General features: G+C 40.7%; 1 protein-coding gene across 50 annotated transcripts in view; it reads left to right on the plus strand.

The window, feature by feature from the left end:
* The first annotated feature begins 3,102 nt into the window (after window positions 1-3,102).
* Window positions 3,103-23,775, plus strand: part of LOC110519409 (polycomb protein SCMH1) — a 47,369-nt gene continuing 26,696 nt past the window's right edge. For 4 of the 50 annotated variants that reach the window (XR_016494651.1, XR_016494655.1, XM_090229367.1 and 1 more), the window contains exons 1-9: window positions 3,176-3,267; window positions 3,815-3,907; window positions 4,795-4,964; window positions 6,304-6,371; window positions 6,633-6,713; window positions 8,367-8,437; window positions 15,812-15,900; window positions 16,014-16,248; window positions 16,918-17,006. Coding sequence is in view for 24 of the 50 variants with exons in the window: in XM_090229367.1 (XP_090085493.1) it covers window positions 16,050-16,248; window positions 16,918-17,006 (288 nt within the window). In the remaining 26 variants the exon portion in view is untranslated. Of the gene's footprint in view, window positions 3,478-3,814; window positions 3,908-4,771; window positions 4,965-6,303; window positions 6,372-6,632; window positions 6,714-8,366; window positions 8,438-15,811; window positions 15,901-16,013; window positions 16,249-16,917; window positions 17,007-23,775 lie in introns of all 50 variants that reach the window. The other 46 variants (XR_016494648.1, XR_016494654.1, XM_090229366.1 and 43 more) reach the window with 22 other exon arrangements.

Consider the following 23,775-nt stretch of genomic DNA (forward strand, 5'->3'; position numbering starts at 1 on the left):
GGTCGTTATTTGCAGATGATGGGACCTTATGGAAGAGGTGAAGAAATGTGCCATACATAGGCAGGAAGGTACAGGAAGCAATTGTTGAGGTAGAGCGGTGGGCATTAATGTGGGGATTCAGGTTCTCTGTAGAGAAAACTCAGACAGTGTTCTTTACCAAGAGGAGATGAGGTATGCCTGAGGTTATATGGGAGAAACTTGGAGAGGGTGGGGGCCTTCAGGTTCCTTGGGGTATACTTTGACTCTAGTCTGACCTGGGCAGAACACATTGGGAAAGCGTAAAAAAGTGCTAAATGTGATGCGCTGTCTGACGGTGAAGGAGTGGGGGGCTGGGAGTTCCTCATTGAGGACCATGTATGTTGCATTGATCCGATCTGTAATAAACTATGGCAGTATAGCGTATGGTTCGGCAGCCCGGACATCATTGGAAAGGCTAGATGTCATACAGGGACAAGGACTTCGGCCCCCTTGAACTTTGCGACCTTTTGCCACATTTGTGAAGAAGTTTAAAGCCGGATTTGGATACAAAAAGATTTCCCAAGCTTTAAACATCCCAAGGAGCACTGTGCAAGCGATAATATTGAAATGGAAGGAGTATCAGACCACTGCAAATCTACCAAGACCTGGCCGTCCCTCTAAACTTTCAGCTCTTACAAGGAGAAGACTGATCAGAGATGCAGCCAAGAGGCCCATGATCACTCTGGATGAACTGCAGAGATCTACAGCTGAGGTGGGAGACTCTGTCCATAGGACAACAATCAGTCGGATATTGCACAAATCTGGCCTTTATGGAAGAGTGGCAAGAAGAAAGCCATTTCTTAAAGATATCCATAAAAAGTGTTGTTTAAAGTTTGCCACAAGCCACCTGGGAGACACACCAAACATGTGGAAGAAGGTGCTCTGGTCAGATGAAACCAAAATTGAACTTTTTGGCAACAATGCAAAACGTTATGTTTGGCGTAAAAGCAACACAGCTGAACACACCATCCCCACTGTCAAACATGGTGGTGGCAGCATCATGGTTTGGGCCTGCTTTTCTTCAGCAGGGACAGGGAAGATGGTTAAAATTGATGGGAAGATGGATGGAGCCAAATACAGGACCATTCTGGAAGAAAACCTGATGGAGTCTGCAAAAGACCTGAGACTGGGACGGAGATTTGTCTTCCAACAAGACAATGATCCAAAACATAAAGCAAAATCTACAATGGAATGGTTCAATAATAAACATATCCAGGTGTTAGAATGGCCAAGTCAAAGTCCAGACCTGAATCGAATCGAGAATCTGTGGAAAGAACTGAAAACTGCTGTTCACAAATGCTCTCCATCCAACCTCACTGAGCTCGAGCTGTTTTGCAAGGAGGAATGGGAAAAAAATTTCAGTCTCTCGATGTGCAAAACTGATAGAGACATACCCCAAGCGACTTACAGCTGTAATCGCAGCAAAAGGTGGCGCTACAAAGTATTAACTTAAGGGGGCTGAATAATTTTGCACGCCCAATTTTTCAGTTTTTGCAATGTTAAAAAAGTTTGAAATAGCCAATAAATGTCGTTCCACTTCATGATTGTGTCCCACTTGTTGTTGATTCTTCACAAAAAAATACAGTTTTATATCTTTATGTTTGAAGCCTGAAATGTGGCAAAAGGTCGCAAAGTTCAAGGGGGCCGAATACTTTCGCAAGGCACTGTAGTGGGGAGCGTTTCGGACCTCCCCAGTGCCTGCACCTCAGGTGGAGATGGGGGATATGCCGTTGCAGATTAGGAGACAGCAGCTGGCAATTAATTATTGGGTCAACCTACAGGGACATGTGGTGTCTCATCCTGCAAAAGGGGTTTTACAGGCATGCTGGGAACATGAGAGAAGACAGAATAAGAGCTTTGGGTGGGTGGGTAATATCCAGGCAAAGGACATGGAACTGTATGGAAGGGAGTTTAGTCCAACGGTAGCTATTCCTGTAAATCCACCATGGCTACTCCCACCTCCAGTAGTGGATCTAGAAGTGTTGGAGAGACTACAGAAAGATAGGGAGGGTGTTGATCCATCTGATTTGTTTTAAGAGATGTCTGGATACTGTGTATCAGGATTTTGTGGCCATTTACACAGATGGTTCAAAAGATCAAAGGACAGGACGTACTGGGTCAGCATTTGTAGTGCAGGAATGTGGGGTGGAAGTCAGAAAACTTGTTACAGATCATCTGGCTGTATATACGGCGGAGCTGATGGCCATACTGTTGGCCTTGCAGTGGGTGGAGGATGTCAAGCCAGACAGTAGTTATTTGCTCTGATTCATGTGCAGGGTTAATGAGTCTCCAGTCCTTTAGGTCACATAGTAGACAAGATCTGCTTTATGAGATGGTACAAACCCATGGCAGGATTAGACAGATGGGTATACAGATAAGATTTACTTGGGACCCAGCCCATGTGGGGGTGGAGAGGAACGAGGCAGTTGATGTACTGGCTAAAGAAGCACTTAGAAGTGGGAATGTTGATGTTGTAGTTTCAATGAGCAAGGCAGAGGCAAAAAGCCTGGACAGTGATGGTGCAGAGATGGCAGGAGCAGTGGAATAGAGATACTAAGGGCAGGCATTTATTTCAAGTACAGAAGAAAGCAAGAGAGGGGAGGACGGCAGGAAGGGACAGAAGAGAGGAGGCTATTTTTACAAGATTAATGGTGGGACACAGCCAGTTGAATAAGTCCTTAAATGTGGCAGGAAAGCATCCAACGGGAAAGTGTGATTATTGCCAAGAAACAGAGACCGTGGAGCATGTAAGCATTTCACTGTAAGGTCTACCTGTTGTATTCGGCACATGTGACAAATTCAATTTTATTTTATTTTATTTTATGTATTGCTACAGTGTGGGCAGTATCAGGGGAAAGAGAGAGGGTGAGATCTAGTATGAGGGAGAAAGGGATACATTAAATTAGTTTAAAGAGTATATTGAGTAGAATGTCATTAGATTTAGTCTTAAATATTTTGTTATCTTTTTTTAAGAGCAACGGGGCTGGTAGGTAGGATTCAGTTTCTCCCTGTCTCTGGCCCACTCCAGTACAGTAGGTGGAGGTAATGCACCATAACGTTGGATGCCAACCGCTGATATATCCCACAGAACAAGATGAAGAAATCTCACACTGCAGTACAGTAGGTGGCGGTGTATTTGCACCTCACATTTGCTATCCGCCAATACAAATTTAAAGAAGGAGAAAAAAAATGGCGGACAGCCACTAGCTCAATCCACATAAAAATAATACACAAACATTTCAAAGCAAGGTAAACAGACTCGAATATATTGTTTACACGCTGTCCTCTTTTTACCAAATTCGTTTTTTAGCCGGGAATTTATCTAGCATTTATTGATGTATTTATAATCAAGCCAACTATAGATAGATAGCTAACATAAAGTCTGACCGTTAGCATGCTGTGTTGACGGAGCTAGCTAGCTAGCGGTTGTTCGAGCATGCCCATGTTATTAGGTTGGAGGTAGGTACTGCTTCATATCCTCACTCTTAAATGCACATATTTGCTGGCTGAATTTCTAGCTATGATGAATTGCTTGGCTTTTGCCCCTGAGGAGAGTCCCGTGTGTTGGCTTTTGTGTGGATTCTTGATATCTTATGCTAGCTAGGCTAACTTAAAAATCGGTATTTTAGTCCCATTACACGGACTAATGATGGTAGCTAATTTCCCTTATAGCTAGTACAGCATTGACTTGGGTCATTATCAATAATAGTGGTCTATAATTGTGGTCGTAGAAGCGAGCTGGTCTGTCCTACCTAGTACCTAGTAGGTAATTCCGCTGTCATTTTTTTCTGGGAAGGGAAAAGGAGGGAGCTGGTCGATATCCGCATGACGCAAGGAAAAAGGCGCACTTCTATTGAGAGAACCAACTGAAGACTTATGATCTTTTAAGGTTTTTTTATTGCATATTATGAGTTTTGTTTTTGTGTCTCCTCCATTGCTATAGTCTAGTATTGCGTCTTTGAAACCGATATAGCCTAGTATTGCATCTTTGAAACCGTTATTTATGACCACTTGTCAGCCCAATGTAAACTTCGCTAATGGTAGCCATGCAAATTTACAGTAACTGAGTTTAAGGCTAGCTCAATTTAGAAGTCTATTTGATTGCCAGCTGAAATGATGTAGCTACCTAGTTTGCTAGCTTGAAACAGTTACTGGTGCACTGCTGCTGGTGTGTATGAATAATCTAAACCAGTTAGGATAAAAAAAAACAGTAGGGCTGCAAGGTTACATTGTTATTGATATATCTTTAAATGGTTGGTGTGATTAGCGTGGCTACTTTGTAAATATGCATTAATTAGGCAATTTGCCTTTATCTGCTATTCATTTCAATGTCCTGGCTGCATGCATTTTATAAACAATGGATTTGTGAGTAGCTGTGACTGCTGTGTCTTGATGCTAAACAAATCTAGTCTACTTTGAGGACCAATATAATATCAGCCATGTGTTTGTCTGACCTAATCACCTGTGTGTCGTAGCCAACTGGTAATTAACCTAGGCTCAGGGTTAGGGGCCAAAGCCCCTCAAGTCAAGGATAGCCAGCCAGACATCCCCAGCCTGGTCGTCATTGTAAATAGGAATTTGTTCTTAACTGACTTGCCTTGTTAAATAAAGGTTCAATTAAATTCATTCACAGATCATTTTTAAGATCCAAAATAGATGGTTACCTCTTGAAATGAATACCCTATATTGGCTATAATGTTACCCATTCTGTTTCTTCAGTCTGGATCCTCTTGTTTTGTCAATACCCCAACAGGGATGAGTTTTCTGTGTCAACAGTGAGCCCTGAGTGTGTTTGGGTGGGTGACTGAGGTCTGCTGACAGCTGGGGCCACCTCTTTGTTGTACCCTGTCGTCTGCCTCCAACACCGACCCCCTGCCTGGCCGACAGAAGGGGAGAGTGTTAAGAGCGAATCCGTGGGAAAGTCAACCTGAGCATCCACAGATAAAGTTAGTAATTTCCAAATGAAACACATCCATAATTATCCTTACGGTCTACCTGTCTCAAAGATATTTCAGTCAAGTCGTATTTCATGGCTTTTCGAAAGGGCTCATGGGGGGTGGGGGGGGGGGGGTGTAATGGACATGGCCTAAGGTTGGGCGGTATCCATATTTTCATACTGTCAGTGTTTGTAATCAGCAGCGACGCAACACTGCTGCTAAATCTTTGGCGCCACTGAAAAAAAAATAAGTTTATTTCTTTACACTGAACCAAAAATAGTCTGTCTATTCAAATTGCCATCAATAAAATGCAATTGTGTTTTTTGTCCGTAGCTTATGCCTGCCCATACCATAACCTCACCGCTACCATGGGGCACTCTGTTTCACAACTTTGACATCAGTAAACTGCTCACCCACACGGCGGAATACACGTGGCCTGCGGTTGAGGCTGGTTGGACGTACTGCAAGCTTCTTGATATGCCACACCTGTCAGGTGGATGGATTATCTTGGCAAAGGAGAAATGCTCACTAACAGGGATATAAACAAATTTGTCCATTACATTTTAGAGAAATAAGCTTTTTGTGCGTATGGATCATTTCTGGGGTTCTTTTATTTACGCTCATGAAACACGGGACCAACACTTTACAAGTTGCATTTATATTTATGTTCAGTATACATGTCATGTCTCAAAATCGATATCTATCTTACCTCCTATATTGTTTTATGTCCTCTGGATTTGAGAAGAAAGATAAATTCAACAGTGAACCTGTCAGTTTGCCTTAGTTCTCGCACAGCATCCAGCCTAGCTGACGCAATGCTATTTTCCAGATTTTTGACCACATTTCTTCTCTAGCCTCCGTTGAGTCACCCTAATCTTGGCCAACATACAAGAGTAAGCACTCCAATAAACTTTTCATGGATTATGAGGAGTAAAATACCCGTTGGTCAAAATTATAAAAAATGTATTGGACACCGTAGACTCTAACATCCATAACAGTAATTTTTGCTTTATTTCTCCAACATGACAATATTTAGAAGTCAGTTATTATACACTTCCCGTAAGAGGTACTACAGACATACACATATATTATATTTTGTTTGTCCATTCTGTTAGAAATTAAAGTTTTGATTTTGCGTGCAAATGTAATGTCCATAATGCTGGAATCACCCTTAAAAGGCTAACCAGGCTAGCACTAGTATAGGCTACATCAGACTGGCTTCTTGAACACAACAATGTAGAAGAAAGGTCCAAATTGGACCTAAATTCTGACCTAACATGAAGGGGGAAGTATCAAATGGTTTGTGTTTACTTCAATGTTGTTTCCCCCTCTCGTTTCCCTTCTTTAGAGAGTGGACTATTGTGTCTTGAACTTAGTCAGTATTACTGGACATGAGGAAGCCAGTGCCACAAAAAGGTAATGTCATGTTAAGAAATGGAATGCAATTGTCCATTTGAAAAGCATAATGTACATCTTATAATGATGCTGCTCAAGAAGGGTCCTATATTTAGGATACTTTAATGTGTGTATAGAAGTCTCAGATGCTGATGTGATAGTTTGGACTCACACATCTCAATGACAGTTGCTAAAGATCAAGTGAATTTATTCTAGTTATGAATAGATAGTTGATTAATTGAATGGTGTCTCTGAAACGTTGTGCCCTGCTCTCTCCTCTAGCTATTGAGTGGAAAGATGGCAGGCAGATCAAGCATGCCCGAAGTGGCCGTCCCTCCCGGGTCCCATCGCAGTACCAAGGAGGTACATTACCACACACACCAACTTTCTCAGATGAATCACTGCTGAATGAAAACAACATCCTGAATCAAACACATTCATATTCAGTTATAACCAGGGGTTGGAACCAAAATTATTTTCCAATTGTTTCATTCTGAACAGAAACACAATTTATGTTCGTTCTGTTCCACTATTCCGACCAGCAAAATAAAGTTCTGAACCGGTTCGAATCCCAAAGAAGTATTGGTTTATATTTTCTGTTCCTTTTTAACCTGTTAAATCAACCTTTTTTTTAAATTACATTTAGCTCATTAAATTATTGCGACTGAATTTTTTGGGGGTCGAGAGAGAGCAAGAGAGGGTTGAGGAGGAGGCTTGAAGCTCTGGGCATCTTATGACATGCATTATCTGGGTCCCCAGAATTATACCTAGAAGGAGCGGCTTCTATAGAGGAACTTTGACTGTCCTTTGACCTATATAGCTAACAAGCTTGAGCTAGATAAAAGGTTAAAAAAAATATATTTTTTTTATTTTATTTAACTAGGCAAGTCAGTTAAGAACAAATTCTTATTTACAATGACGGCCTAGGAACAGGGGCAGAACGACAGATTTGTACCTTGTCAGCTCGGGGGTTTGAACTTACAACCTTACGGTTACTAGTCCAACACTCTAACCACTAGGCTACCCTGCTGCCCCAAACTGGTGCTTGTGTACGCAGAGTGGCACCAGAATTAAAAACATGTCTTACCTTTTTGTAGTTAATAAATTTAACATGGAACGTGATAACTAGGCCTATAGTATCCTTAACTAGCATCGGAAAAAGCAAATCTGTTCTTCTCTAGCTAGTTAAAAATCTCTGCCCATCTTCTGAATCACACTTGTAATGTCAGTACAGTAGCCTATGCTTCCGTGGGGGAGGGGCAGGTAGGCTAAACACATACCCTGGTAAAGATTTTCAGCTTGCAAGCAGACACTGGAATATGTTTCTGAGTGAGGGCTTAGCTTCAATTTTTTTTGTGGGACTACAAAAAAAATGCCTGTTCCCTGAACCAGTTCCAACCCCTGGCTTATAACACTGTTCTAAAGGCATCAGCATGCTTCAGTTCAGCTGGCAGTGTGCTAAGCATTCTACCTTAAAATACATTTGCTTGAAAAATGAGAAGAAATTGGTAATAGTACTGTTTGTCCATTTTGAGATGCCGTAGCTCTATACACTTCCTCAAAATAGTCAGAATTAATCTAAGATAACTCAAGAAATCTGTAATTAATTTGGAAGTTTTTGCAGAGGAGATCTTAGTCGTGCAATTTTACATCTAACTAAGATGTTTGGTGCAGTTTTTCTCAATGAAAAATGTGCTTTAAGACTTTACTGAAGAATCCCTACTGTTGACCAACGAAGGGGCGTTGACTTCGGCTACCGACTTCAGCTTGCCTCAAGAAAACAATGTGTGTCCAATCAACTGAAAAAAAGAAACCTTACCGAAGTTCAAAACAAAACAAACATGTCCCAAAATGTTGTCATAATATATGCACCGAACGTTTTCGGCTGGGAGGCATGGGAACACCTTAACAATAGCACATACCACTAGCACTGAACCCCAAAACCACACACATTCACACAAAAACATATAACGGTAGACAACAAAAAGCAGCCATTGTGCTTTTTCTGTCCCACAGGTCACTTCAGTTGGGACAAATACCTGAAGGAAACAGGTGCTAGTGCTGCACCTGCACACTGCTTCAGACAGGTAAGCCCCCCTAATCAGACTACAGTATATCCTCCTCACCAAAATGTCAGGGCATGCTACTATCCTATGTGAAACTTCTGCTCCTGAAATGATTCAGAGCCAAATGATTCTAAGCCATGGCATTTACAGAGTTTGTAGGAATTATGACCAACAAGCAATATGAGATAGAAGTTAACCCTGGCAGCTAAAGTCTCACCAGTGACAATGAGCAGCATCTACATTTGAAGTCAAAGGTTTACATACACCTTAGCCAAATACATTTAAACTCAGTTTTTCACAATTCCTGACATTTAATCCTTAATCTCTGGCTTAGGTCAGTTAGGATCACTACTTTATTTTAAGAATGTGAAATGTCAGAATAATACTAGAGTGATTTATTTCAGCTTTTATTTCTTTCATCACATTCCCAGTGGGTCAGAAGTTTACATACACTCAATTAGTATTTGGTAGCACTGCCTTCAAATTGTTTAACTTGTTTCAAACGTTTCAGGTAGCCTTCCACAAGCTTCCCACAATAAGTTGGGTGCATTTTGGCACATTCCTCCTGCCAGAGCTGGTGTAACTGAGTCACGTTTGTAGGCCTCCTTGCTCACACATGCTTTTTCAGTTCTGCCCACAGATTTTCTATGGGATTGAGGTCAGGGCTTTGTGATGGCCACTCCAATACCTTGACATGGTTGTCCTTAAGCCATTTTGTCACAACTTTGGAAGTATGCTTGGGGTCATTGTCCATTTGGAAGACACATTTGCCACCAAGCTTTAACTTCTTTACTGATGTCTTGATATGTTGCTTCAATATAGCTATGTAATTATCCTTTTCTCATGAATGCCATCTATTTTGTGAAGTGCACCAGTTCCTCCAGCAGCAAAGCACCGCCAACAACATGATGCAGCCACCCCTGTGCTTCACAGTTGGGATGGTGTTTTTCGGCTTGCAAGCCTCCCCCTTTTTCCTGCAAACATAACTATGTTCATTATGGCCAAACAGTTCTATTCTTGTTTCATCAGACCAGAGGACATTTCTCCAAAAAGTACGATCTTTGTCCCCATGTGCAGTTGCAAACCGTAGTCTGTTTTTTTTTATGGCAGTTTTGGAGCAGTGGCTTTCTTCCTTGCTGAGTGGCCTTTCAGGTTATGTCGATATAGGACTTGTTTTACTGTGACTATAGATACTTTTGTACTTGTTTCCTCCCGCATCTTCACAAGGTCCTTTGCTGTTGTTCTGGGATTGATTTGCAGTTTTCACACCAAAGTATGTTCATCTCTGGGGTACAGAAGTCTCCTTCCTGAGCGATATGACGACTGCGTGGTCCCATGGAGTTTATACTTTCGTACTATTGTTTGTACAGATGAACGTGGTACCTTCAGGCATGTGGAAATTGATCCCAAGGATGAACCAGACTTTTCGAGGTCTACAATTTTTTTCTGATGTCTTGGCTAATTTCTTTTGATTTTCCCATGATGTCAAGCAAAGAGGCACTGAGTTTGAAGGTGGGCCTTGAAATACATCCACAGGTACACCTCCAATTGACTCAAATGATGTCAATTAGCCTATCAGAAGCTCTAAAGTCATGACATAATTTTCTGGAATTTTCCAAGCTGTTTAACTTCTTATGGCTGGGGTGCAGTTTTGAGTAGCCTGGATTAATATAGTACCCAGAGTAAACTGCCTGCTACTCAGGCCCAGAAGCTAAGATATGCATATTGTTAGTAGATTTGGATGGAAAACACTCACGTTTGACATGTTTCTACAAACTGTAACGGAACTTTTTGACTTTTCGTCTGACCTTTGCGTCGTGAATTTGGATTTGTGAACGACACGCGCAAACAAAAAGGAGCTATTTGGACATAAATGATGGACTTTATCGAACAAAACACACATTTATTGTGTAACTGGGATTCCTGGGAGTGCATTCTGATGAAGATCATCAAAGGTAAGTGAATATTTATAATGCTATTTCTGACTTCTGTTGACTCAACAACATGGCGAGTATCTGTATGGCTTGTATTTTTGTGTCTGAGCGCCGTACTCAGATTATTGCATGGTGTGCTTTTTCCGTAAAGTTTTTTTAAAATCTGACGCAGCGGTTGCATTAAGGAGAAGTTTATCGAAAGTTCCATGCATAACACTTGTATCTTTTAGCAATGTTTATTTGGAGTATTTCTGTAAATTGATGTGGCTCTCTGCAAAATCACTGGATGTTTTGGAAGCAAAACATTGCTGAACATAACGGGCCTTTTGGATATAAATATGAACTTTATCGAACAAAACATACATGTTAGGTTAGTGATTCATTTTATCTCTATTTCTGCTTTTTGTGACTCCTCTCTTTGGCTGGAAAAATGGCTGTGTTTTTCTGTGACTAGGTACTGATCTAACATAATCGTTTGTTGTGCTTTCGTCTTAAAGCCTTTTTGAAATCAGACACTGTGGTGGGATTAACAACAGGTTTATCTTTAAAATGTTGTGAAATACTTGTTTGTTTGAGGAATTTTAATTATGAGATTTCTGTTGTTTGAATTTAGCGCCCTGCACTTTCACTGGTTGTTGTCATATCGATCCCGTTAGCGGGATTTCAGCCGTAAGAATTAAAGGCACAACCAACTTAGTGTATTTAAACTTCTGACCCACTGGAATTGTGATACAGTGAATTATAAGTTAAATAATCTGTCTAAACAATTGTTAGAAAAATTACTTGTCATGCACAAAGTAGATGTCCTAACCAACTTGCCAAAACCATACTTTGTAAACAAGAAATTTGTGGAGTGGTTGAAAAATTTGTTTTAATGACTCCAACCTAAGTGTATGTCAACTTCCGAAATGTTTACCATAGGTAGTACACTTCAACTGTGAGAGACGGAATCTAAAACAAAAATCCAGAAAATCACATTGTATGATTTTAAAGTATTTAATTAGCATTTTATTGCATGACATACGTATTTGATCACCTACCAACCAGTAAGAATTCCGGTTCTCACAGACCTGTTAGTTTTTCTTTAACCTCGAGAATCTCTCTCGGAACCACCATGTGACCACTTACGCAATGTGGCCGCCTACGGCTATTCTTCAACAGAAATGCATAAAACTACGTCACAATGCTGTAGACACCTTGGGGAATACGTAGAAAGCGTAAGCTCGTTGATGGTACATTCACAGCTGAATAGGGAGTCATTGGAACGCAGCGCTTTGAAAACCTGGGGCACTTCCGGATTGGATTTTTCTCAGGCTTTCGCCTGCAACATCAGTTCTGTTATACTCACAGACAATATCTTTACAGTTTTGGAAACGTTAGAGTGTTTTCTATCCATATTCTAGCATCTTTTCCTGACAAAATATCCCGTTTAAAACGGGAACGTTTTTTTCTCCAAAAATGAAAATACTGCCCCCTAGTACCAAGAGAAGCCCTCCTGTTCTCCAGTTACCTGTATTAACTGCACCTGTTTGAACTCGTTACCTGTATAAAAGACACCTGTCCACACACTCAATCAAACAGACTCCAACCTCTCCACAATGGCCAAGACCAGATAGCTGTGTAAGGACATCAGGGATACAATTGTAGACCTGCACAAGGCTGGGATGGGCTACAGGACAATAGGCAAGCAGCTTGGTGAGAAGGCAACAACTATTGTCGCAATTATTAGAAAATGGAAGAAGTTCAAGATGACGGTCAATCACCCTCGGTCTGGGGCTCCATGCAAGATCTCACCTCGTGGGGCATCAATGATCATGAGGAAGGTGAGGGATCAGCCCAGAACTACACAGCAGGACCTGGTCAATGACCTGAAGAGAGCTGGGACCACAGTCTCAAAGAAAACCATTAGTAACACACTACGCCGTCATGGATTAAAATCCTGCAGCGCACGCAAGGTCCCCCTGCTCAAGCCAGCACATGTTCAGGCCCGTCTGAAGTTTGCCAATGACCATCTGGATGATCCAGAGGAGGAATGGGAGAAGGTCATGTGGTCTGATGAGACAAAAATAGAGCTTTTTGGTCTAAACTCCACTCGCCGTGTTTTGAGGAAGAAGAAGGATGAGTACAACCCCAAAACACAATCCCAACCGTGAAGCATGGAGGTGGAAACATCATTCTTTGGGGATGCTTTTCTGCAAAGGGGACAGGTACGACTGCACCGTATTGAGGGGAGGATGGATGGGGGCATGTATCGTGAGATCTTGGCCAACAACCTCCTTCCCTCAGTAAGAGTATTGAAGATGGGTTGTGGCTGGGTCTTCCAGCATGACAACGACCCAAAACACACAGCCAGGGCAACTAAGGAGTGGCTCCGTAAGAAGCATCTCAAGGTCCTAGAGTGGCCTAGCCAGTCTCCAGACCTCAACCCAATTGAAAATCTTTTGAGGGAGGTTAAAGTCTGTATTGCCCAGCTACAGCCCCGAAACCTGAAGGATCTGGAGAAGGTCTGTATGGAGGATTGGGCCAAAATCCCTCCTGCAGTGTGTGCAAACCTGGTCAAGAACTACAGGAAACGTATGATCTCTGGAATTGGAAACAAAGGTTTCTGTACCAAATATTAAGTTATGCTTTTCTGATGTATCAAATACTTATGTCATGCAATAAAATGCAAATTCATTACTTAAAAATCATACAATGTGATTTTCTGGATTTTTTAAAAGATTCCGTCTCTCACAGTTGAAGTGTACCTATGATAATAATTACAGACCTCTACATGCTTTGTAAGTAGGAAAACCTGCAAAATCGGCAGTGTATCAAATACTTGTTCTACCCACTGTATATATACATACACACACTACAGTCATTAAACATTATGCAGGGCTTGACATTAACCTTTTAGCAACTTGTCCTTCAGACAAGTCAGACAGATTTTATACCTGTCCAAAAGCTCAAGTCACCAAATAATAAATGGTTTGTAGCCTAAACAGCATGGTTCAAATAAGTGACTGAACATTGTGTTGTTTGATGGAAGAAACCACTTTACAAAATAACATTCATTATTATTACCGTACAGAGAATCAGACAAAAATGCAGGCTACTTTGCATATTCAAGCCTGTCTCAAAATACAACACTGACCCACTTTTCAAAGAGGACTAGAAATATACAGATATCCTGCTCTTGTAGGAAGCAAACACCCCTCATGGCTGATAAATTAGCTATTTTTGTATCTCTGCACTGCCTGGCAATTCATCAGTGCAGCAGTCCTTGTGTTGTGCAGCCAAGCAGCTTAGAGGGAACATTGGTTAAGACGTTGGTTTCCAGAGCTACATATGCAGTTGAAGTCAGATGTTTACATTCACATCCACAGTAAAACGAGTCCTATATCGACAGAACCTGAAAGGCCGATCAGAGCCAGACTACGGTTTGCAACTGCACATGGGGAAAAAGATCTGTTTTGCCATAATGACCATCGTTATGTTTGGAGGAAAGGGGGGGGGGGGGGGCTTGCAAGCCGAAAAACACCATCCCAACCGTGAAACACGGGGCTAGCAGCATCATGTTGTTGGGGGTGCTTTGCTGCTGGAGGGACTGGTGCACTTCACAAAATAGATGGCATCATGACAGAGGAAAATTATGTGGCTATATTGAAACAACATCTCAAGACATCAGTCAGGAAGTTAAAGCTTGGTCGCAAATGGGTCTTCCAAATGGACAATGACCCCAAGCATACTTCCAAAGTTGTGACAAAATGGCTTAAGGACAACCATGTCAAGGTATTGGAGTGGCCATCACAAAGCCCTGACCTCAATCCCATAGAAAATCTGTGGGCAGAACTGAAAAAGCATGTGTGAGCAAGGAGGCCTACAAACGTGACTCAGTTACACCAGCTCTGTCAGGAGGAATGGGCCAAAATGTACCCAACTTATTGTGGGAAGCTTGTGGAAGGCTACCCAAAACGTTTGACCCAAGTTAAACAATTTAAAGGCAATGTTACCAAATACTAATTGAGTGTATGTAAACTTCTGACCCACTGGAAATGTGATGAAAGAAATAAAAGCTGAAATGAATCATTCTCTCTACTATTATTCTGACATTTCACATTCTTAAAATAAAGTGGTGATCCTAACTGACATAAAACAGGGAATTTTTACTCAGAGTCAATATTAGGAATTGTGAAAAACTGAGTTTAAATGTATTTGGCTAAGGTGTATGTAAACTTCCGACTTCAACTTTATCTGTGTATCTATGTGTGTATATATATATATATATATATATATGTGTGTGTGTACCGTTCAAAAGTTTGACGTCACTTAGAAATGTCTCTGTTTTTGAAAGAATAGCTCATTTTTTGTCCATTAAAATAACATCAAATTGATCCGAAATACAGGGTAGACATTGTTAATGTTGTAAATGACTATTGTAGCTGGGAACGGCTGAATTAATTTTTTATGGAACTGTACGCCCATGTCGATGAGACCCATTATCAACAACCATCACTTCTGTGTTCCAATGGCACGTTGTGTTAGCTATTCCATGTTTATAATTTTAAAAGGCTAATTCATCATTAGAAAATCCTTTTGCAATTATGTTAGCACAGCTGAAAACTGTTTTTCTGATTAAAGAAGCAATACAGCTGGCCTTCGTTACACTAGTTGTTTATCTGGAGCATTAGCATTTGTGGGTTCGATTTCAGGCTCAAAATGGCCAGCAACAAAGGCTTTCTTCTGAAACTTGTCAGTCTATTCTTGTTCTGAGAAATGAAGGCTATTCCATGAGAGAAATTGCCAAAAAACGGAAGATCTCATACTGGCAAACTGGCTCTAACTAGAATATAAATTGGAGTGGGAGGCCCTGGTGCACAACTGAGCAAGAGGATAAGTACATTAGAGTGTCTAGTTTGAAAAACAGACGCCTCACAAGTCCTCAACTGGCAGCTTCATTAAATAGCACCCGCAAAACAACAGTCTGAACGTCAACAGTGAAGAGGCGACTCCGGGATGCTGGCCTTCTAGGCAGCTCCTCTTACTGATAATGGGCCTATGTAGATATTCCAAAAGAAATCTGCTGTTTCCAGTTACAATAGTAATTTACAACATTAACATTGTCTACACTGTATTTCTGATCATTTTGATGTTATTTTAATGGACAAAAAATTAGCTTTTCTTTCAAAAACAAGGACATTTCTAAGTGACCCCAAACTTTTGAACCGTAGTGTATATAATATAAATCGTTAGCTCTTTCATGTGAAAATGTTATGGGATGCATTTGCTCCATTGGTTTTGTTTGTAGGCCTTTTTGATAGGCCTATATTATGCCCTAATAGCCTGCTTGGCCACTGACTAAAACTATAATTAAAGCGGGTACAGCCAGTGTTCACAGTAAACGTGTGCAAGTTGCACAGAATGCTCAAATTTCCACTTACAAGACCTGAAATTTGCTAAGTGGCGGGATTTTTTTTAGGGAACCATTAGGCTAAGAAGAAATTCCCTCTTGGGTCGAGGGGTGACACTGATTTCAAGTTGCGTGCAGGGCTACCTCGTCACCACAGAGTGAGTTCAACTCACCTTCGATACATAGTCTTGCTTGATGCTGTGTTCCTATCTTAGCATGTGGAATCTGTCCAGCATCATTGCATGCCTCTGACCTTCCCCTACCTCTACAGGGCGCAACACCTCCAGTGAATGAGTTCAAGGCGGGCATGAAGCTGGAGGCGCAGGACCCTCGGAATACAACGTCCACCTGCATTGCTACGGTGGTGGGCCTGACTGGATCGCGGCTGCGCCTGCGCCTCGATGGCTCCGATAACAAGAACGACTTCTGGCGCCTGGTGGACTCGTCAGAGATCCAGCCTATCGGTAACTGCGAGAAGAACGCAGGCATGCTGCAGCCGCCATTGGGTGAGGAGGAGAGAGAAACACATTTTCACACACTCCGATACTACATACCCATTATGGATATGATGTGCCCTATTATTTTTTAAATCTTGGATCATTAAATTGTTTGCGATCACACAGTGATACTTACCTTCCTCAGTTAGATTTACACCAGACTGACATATACTGCGGTCTATTAATAATTAGTGCACACTGTAGCAAAACGTGCAACGGAAAATATTTTTGTATTGAAAACGAGAATTTATTATTGGACAAATTAATGTAAGTCCCTCACTGTTATCGGCCCATTTGCGTCAATTTGTTTTCTTGGCTGTATTCTAGGCTGTATTTTGTTTCCAGGCTGTATCACAACCGGCCGTGATTGGGAGTCCCATAGGGCGGCGCACAATTGGCCCAGCGTTGTCCGGGTTTGGCTGTTGTAGGCCGTCAATGTAAATAAGAATTTGTTCTTAACTGACTTGCCTAGTTAAATAAAGGTTAAAAAAATAAAATAAATACAAGTACATACACCTGTGTGTAATAGTGTGAGTTGGTGCAATTCTCTAAATGTCCACTAGGTGTCAGCTAATATCAAAAGATGTCTATGGCCCCATCCCATGCACATTAATGAAGGGTCTCGTCTACTGTGTATGGGTGAGAGTTTTTTTGAAAGCGTCTGTACTTCTCCCACAGGCTTCCGTCTGAACGCATCCTCCTGGCCGATGTTCCTTCTAAAAACACTCAACGGAGCCGAAATGGCCCCAGCACGCATCTTTCACAAGGTACCTGTCACAAAGCAGCACACGCTCTCGACATACACCTGTTTATAAAGCATACCTGTACACATATACACACTCCCAGCATATACACCTATGTAGCTACATTTTCCATTGATGGCCATTTGTATTTATTATGGTTGCAGAAAAACTGATTAAAGTTAACGGTAGAACTAACACCACTGGCTTATGGAAGCACTTCTCTAAGCGAGAGGTATATTAAATATTTATATTTATGCTCCCTTTTATTGATCCTAATGATATAGGCCTAGATGTGAACAGCCGAGGTGATAGAGCAACAACACTGGAATAAAAATCCAAATGTGTATGGAGGGTTGGTTTTACAGGTTTACTCGTTCTGGATTCTCAGTACTGCATGTATTCTTGGCTATCATGCTATGGCTGTGTCAGAGTCAATTATAAGTTGTGTATTCATTTATGAGTAGTTTGATGCCTAAGATACGTTTTTATTTAGCGGCCGTTAGAATCTGTTTCTTTTTCCTTCGTTTTTTTTGGGTCTGAATAAAACATGATATAATGAGGACTACATGAAATATGTCTTGCATGTAATGGACATAAAGAATTTCTGCATAAATTTGACATACAATTTGATCTGATCTTCATCTAAATCACAACAATAGACACACAGTGTGCTTAAACTAATAACACAAATGATTGTATTTTTCTTGTCTATATTGAATACATAATTTAAACATTCACAGTATAGGTTGGGGAAAGTATGTGAGAGATTTTGGTTAGAGTTGCCCTGCCCCATAAAAATACACTCACAAAATTGCTATTCACAAGAAGCATTGCCTGATGTGAACCATGCCTCAAACAAAATAAATCTCAGAAGACCTAAGATTAAGAATTGTTGCCTTGCATAAAGCTGGAAAGGGTTTCAAAAGTATCTCTAAAAGTCAGTCCACAGTAAGACAAGTTGTCTATAAATGGAGAAATTTCAGCACTGTTGCTACTCACCCTACGAGTGGCTGTCCTGCAAAGATGACTGTAAGAGCACAGCGCAGAATGCTCAGTGAGGTTAAGAGGAATCCTAGAGTGTCAGCTAAAGACTTACAGAAATCTCTGGAAGATTCTATCATCTCTGTTGACGAGTCTAGAATGCGTAAAACACTAAACAAGAATAAAGAATCCATTGCTGTCCAAAAAAAACACTGCTGTCCAAAACAAAAATCTGAAGTTTGCAAAAGAGCACCTGGATGTTCCACAGCGCAACTGGCAAAATATTTTGTGGACAGATGAAACTAAAGTTGTGTTGTTTGGAAGGAACACACAACACTGTGGAGAAAAAAAGGGCACAGCACATCAAAACCTCATCCCAACTTTAAACTATGGTGGAGGGAGCATCATGGTTTGGGGCTGCCTCAGGGCCTTGACAGCTTGCAATCATCGACAGAAAAATTAATTCCCAAGTTTTATCAAGACATTTTGCAGGAGAATGTAAGGCTGTCTGTCCACCAATTTAAGCTCAACAGAAGTTTGGTGATGCTACAGCACAACAACCCAAAAGACAGAAGTAAATCAGCAACAGAATGGCTTGAACAGAAGAAAATACGCCTTCTGGAGTGGCCCAGTCAGTCCTGAACTCAACCCGATTTGAGATGCTGTGGCATGACCTCAGGAGAGCAGTTCACACCAGATATCCCAAGAATATTGCTGAATTGAAACAGTTTTGTAAAGAGGAATGGTCCAAAATTCCTCCTGACTGTTGTCCAGGTCTGATCCGCAACTATAGAAAACGTTTGGTTGAGGTTATTGCTGCCAAAGGATGGTCAACCTTTTATTAAATCCAAGAGTTCAAATACTTTTCCATCCTGCACTGTCAATGTTTGCATGGTGTGTTCAATAAAGACATTAATAATTATATTTGTGTTATTAGTTTACGCAGAATGTGTTGGTCTATTATTGTGACTTAGATGAAGATCAGATGAAATTTTATGACCAAATTATGCAGAAATCCAGGCAATTCTAAAGGGTTCACATACAATTGTATCCAGTGAACTAAGCAGGCTGGGCTGACATGCTTATAGCCTTTGCTAGGACTTTCTAAATTTGAGCATGCATTTATAAGATTGTGCGGTTATTATTTCTATTAATATGATCTATTATTGTTACTATTTTTTGGGGACTGTTTTCCCGTGTGTTATTTAGTTAGTTCTCTTAAAAAGCACCCTCATAGATATTTATGTTATCATGGGACTGCCCTCATTTCCCTCTGGCCAAAGGCAATTGGTGGCCAAGTGTTTGCCTTAGGGCACGTCATGAGTCAGGGAGATGGTCTGATGGTCTTAGTGACAACAGATCTAGATATGGGGGAAGGTTTTAGTGGGTGGAATATTAGGACAATTTGGGGTTTACAAAGATGCAGCTACAGTATGCTTAACAGTGCAAATTATTATGGTACAGCTACAGTGGGGCAAAAAAGTATTTAGTCAGCCACCAATTGTGCAAGTTCTCCCACTTAAAAAGATGAGAGAGGCCTGTAATTTTCATCATAGGTACACTTCAACTATTACAGACAAAATGAGGGAAGAAAATCCAGAAAATCACATTGTAGGATTTTTAATGAATTTATTTGCAGATTATGGTTGAAAATAAGTATTTGGTCAATAACAAAAGTTTATCTCAATACTTTGTTATATACCCTTTGTTGGCAATGACAGAGGTCAAACGTTTTCTGTAAGTCTTCACAAGGTTTTCACACACTGTTGCTGGTACTTTGGCCCATTCCTCTATGTAGATCTCCTCTAGAGCAGTGATGTTTTGGGGCTGTTGCTGGGCAACACGGACTTTCAACTCCCTCCAAAGATTTTCTATGGGGTTGAGATCTGGAGACTGGCTAGGCCACTCCAGGACCTTGAAATGCTTCTTACGAAGCCACTCATTCGTTGCCCGGGCGGTGTGTTTGGGATCATTGTCATGCTGAAAGACCGAGCCACGTTTTTGCTCACCGTTCTTGTGATCATTTTGACCCCACGGGGTGAGATCTTGCGTGGAGCCCCAGATCGAGGGAGATTATCAGTGGTCTTGTATGTGTTCCATTTCCTAATAATTGCTCCCACAGTTGATTTCTTCAAACCAAGCTGCTTACCTATTGCAGATTCAGTCTTCCCAGCCTGGTACAGGTCTACAATTTTGTTTCTGGTGTCCTTTGACAGCTCTTTGGTCTTGGCCATAGTGGAGTTTGGAGCGTGACTGTTTGAGGTTGTGGACAGGTGTCTTTTATACTGATAACAAGTTCAAACAGGTGCCATTAATACAGGTAACGAGTGGAGGACAGAGGAGCCTCTTAAAGAAGAAGTTACAGGTCTGTGAGAGCCAGAAATCTTGCTTGTTTGTAGGTGACCAAATATTTCCACCATAATTTGCAAATAAATTCATAAAAAATCTTACAATGTGATTTTCTGGAAGAAAAAAATCAAATTTTGTCTGTCATAGTTGAAGTGTACCTATGAAAATTGAAAGGCCTCTCTCATCTTTTTAAGTGGGAGAACTTGCAAAATTGGTGGCTGACTAAATACTTTTTTCCCCCACTGTATATTGACACACAATCATCATGGTGCTTTTTAAATGGTAAGTTTACAGACATTGGTTGTGATAAGTATAATTGTATCATTATGGTAAGTGGGGAAATAAGTGTAGCCAGTTATAATTGGAATGGCTTAGCTATCCACACTTCTTTGAAAATGTATATAATAATTGAGATCACAAGCAACGAATGAATCATTATTATGGTGGGAGATTATAATACGGTTTTAAGTACCTCAATGGATCGTAAAGGAAATCGCACGACAAACTATCCCCCTCAAGCACTTAAGGAAACCACGAAGATCATGGATGCATTAGAACTAGTGGATATATGGAGGTTGAAAACCCCTGACCTAGTGAGATATACATGGAGGAGGCTTCCTGCTGGCATCAAAGTTTTTAAAAAGTGTTGCAATCGGACCGCCATCTAATTGGCCTCCTTATAACTCTTACAGAATTTCCACGTGGACGGGGATATTGGACATTTTGTCAAGCCCTATTGGATCACAATTTGTTCTTAGAGAAGACAAAGGAATTCATACATTTTTTGCACCTCATAGGTACAGGAGTTCCCTTATTGTATGGGACACTTTTAAATATACTTTTAGAGGCCATTCAATACAATACTCATCATTAAAACAAAAGCAGTTTAGGTCAAAGGGAAATAGAGGAAGTAACAGCGCAGGTAGAAGGTAATGGAAACTGTACTATAGAGGCACAAAATAGGTTAGAACAATCAAGTGTAATGTATTACAAAAATTTATAGCGAATTGGATGGAAAATTGTGAAACATTTACACAATTTTTCTTGAATCTTCAACAGAGAAATGCTACCAAAAATAATTTACAGAAACTCGTTACAAATGGAGTCATCCATGATTCACCAAATGATATTTTGAAAGCGGAAGCAAATATTTTAAGCAAATGTTTTCTTTTCTGTCTCCTCCATTTCCACTGAATGACGTTAACTGTTAGGATTTCTATAATAATAATACAAATTATGTAAAATGTACACATTTTACAGAAAGACCTGTGTGAAGGCCAAGTTACAGAAGAGGAACTTTCTGAGGCAATAAAATATTTTCAGTCAGGAAAAACACCAGGGCTGGATGATATTCCAGTAGAGGTACAGTTGAAGTCGGAAGTTTACATACACCTTAGCCAAATACATTTAAACTCAGGTTTTCACAATTCCTGATATTGAATCAGAGTTAAACTTCCCTGTTTTAGGTCATTTTAAGAATGTGAAATGTCAGAATAATAGTAGAGTGAATGGTTTATTTCAGCTTTTATTTCTTTCATCACATTCTCAGTGGGTCAGAAGTTTACATACACTCAATTAGTATTTGGTAGCAATGCCTTTAAATTGTTTAACTTGAGTCAAACGTTTCGGGGAGCCTTTCCCATGCTTCCCACAATAAGTTGGGTGAATTCATCGGACCAGAGGACATTTCTCCAAAAAGTACAATCTTTGTCCCCATGTGCCGTAGTCTGGCTTTTTTATGGCGGTTTTGGAGCAGTGGCTTTCTTCCTTGCTGAGCGGCTTTTCAGGTTATGTCGATATAGGACTCGTTTTACTGTGGATATAGATACTTTTGTACCTGTTTCCTCCAGCGTCTTCACAAGGTCCTTTGCTGTTATTCTGGGATTGATTTGCAGTTTTCGCACCAAAGTACGTTCTTCTCTGGGATACAGAAGGCGTCTCCTTCCTGAGCGGTACAAATACACTGCGTGGTCCCATGGTGTTTATACTTTTGTATGGAGGTGTGGAGGTCTACAATTGTTTTTCTGAGGTCTTGTCTGATTTCTTTTGATTTTCCCATGATGTCAAGCAAAGAGGCACTGAGTTTGAAGGTAGGCCTTGAAATACATCCACAGGTACACCTCCAATTGACTCAAATGATGTCAATTAGCCTATCAGAAGTTTTTAAAGCCATGACATCATTTTCTGGAATTTTCCAAGCTGTTTAAAGGCACAGTCAACTTAGTGTACATTAACTTTTGACCCACTGGAATTGTGATACAGTGAATTATAAGTGAAATAATATGTCTGTAAACAGTTGTTGGGAAAATTACTTGTCATGCACAAAGTAGATGTCCTAACCGACTTGCCAAAACTATAGTTTGTTAACAATACATTTGTGGAGTGGTTGAAAAACGAGTTTCAATGACTCCAACCTAAGTGTATGTAAACTTCCGACTTCAACTGTGTATATACAGTGCCTTGCGAAAGTATTCGGCCCCCTTGAACTTTGCGACCTTTTGCCACATTTAAGGCTTCAAACATAAAGATATAAAACTGTATTTTTTTTGTGAATAATCAACAACAAGTGGGACACAATCATGAAGTGGAACGACATTTATTGGATATTTCAAACTTTTTTAACAAATCAAAAACTGAAAAATTGGGCGTGCAAAATTATTCAGCCCCTTTACTTTCAGTGCAGCAAACTCTCTCCAGAAGTTCAGTGAGGATCTCTGAATGATCCAATGTTGACCTAAATGACTAATGATGATAAATACAATCCACCTGTGTGTAATCAAGTCTCCGTATAAATGCACCTGCACTGTGATAGTCTCAGAGGTCCGTTAAAAGCGCAGAGAGCATCAGGAAGAACAAGGAACACACCAGGAAGGTCCGAGATACTGTTGTGAAGAAGTTTAAAGCCGGATTTGGATACAAAAATATTTCCCTAGCTTTAAACATCCCAAGGAGCACTGTGCAAGCGATAATATTGAAATGGAAGGAGTATCAGACCACTGCAAATCTACCAAGACCTGGCCGTCCCTCTAAACTTTCAGCTCATACAAGGAGAAGACTGATCAGAGATGCAGCCAAGAGGCCCATGATCACTCTGGATGAACTGCAGAGATCTACAGCTGAGGTGGGAGACTCTGTCCATAGGACAACAATCAGTCGTATATTGCACAAATCTGGCCTTTATGGAAGAGTGGCAAGAAGAAAGCCATTTCTTAAAGATATCCATAAAAAGTGTCGTTTAAAGTTTGCCACAAGCCACCTGGGAGACACACCAAACATGTGGAAGAAGGTGCTCTGGTCAGATGAAACCAAAATTGAACTTTTTGGCAACAATGCAAAACGTTATGTTTGGCGTAAAAGCAACACAGCTGAACACACCATCCCCACTGTCAAACATGGTGGTGGCAGCATCATGGTTTGGTCCTGCTTTTCTTCAGCAGGGACAGGGAAGATGGTTAAAATTGAT

The sequence above is a fragment of the Oncorhynchus mykiss genome, chromosome 3 (assembly GCF_057628025.1).
Source record: "Oncorhynchus mykiss isolate SJ-2025 chromosome 3, ASM5762802v1, whole genome shotgun sequence".
Taxonomy (NCBI): Eukaryota; Metazoa; Chordata; class Actinopteri; order Salmoniformes; family Salmonidae; genus Oncorhynchus; species Oncorhynchus mykiss.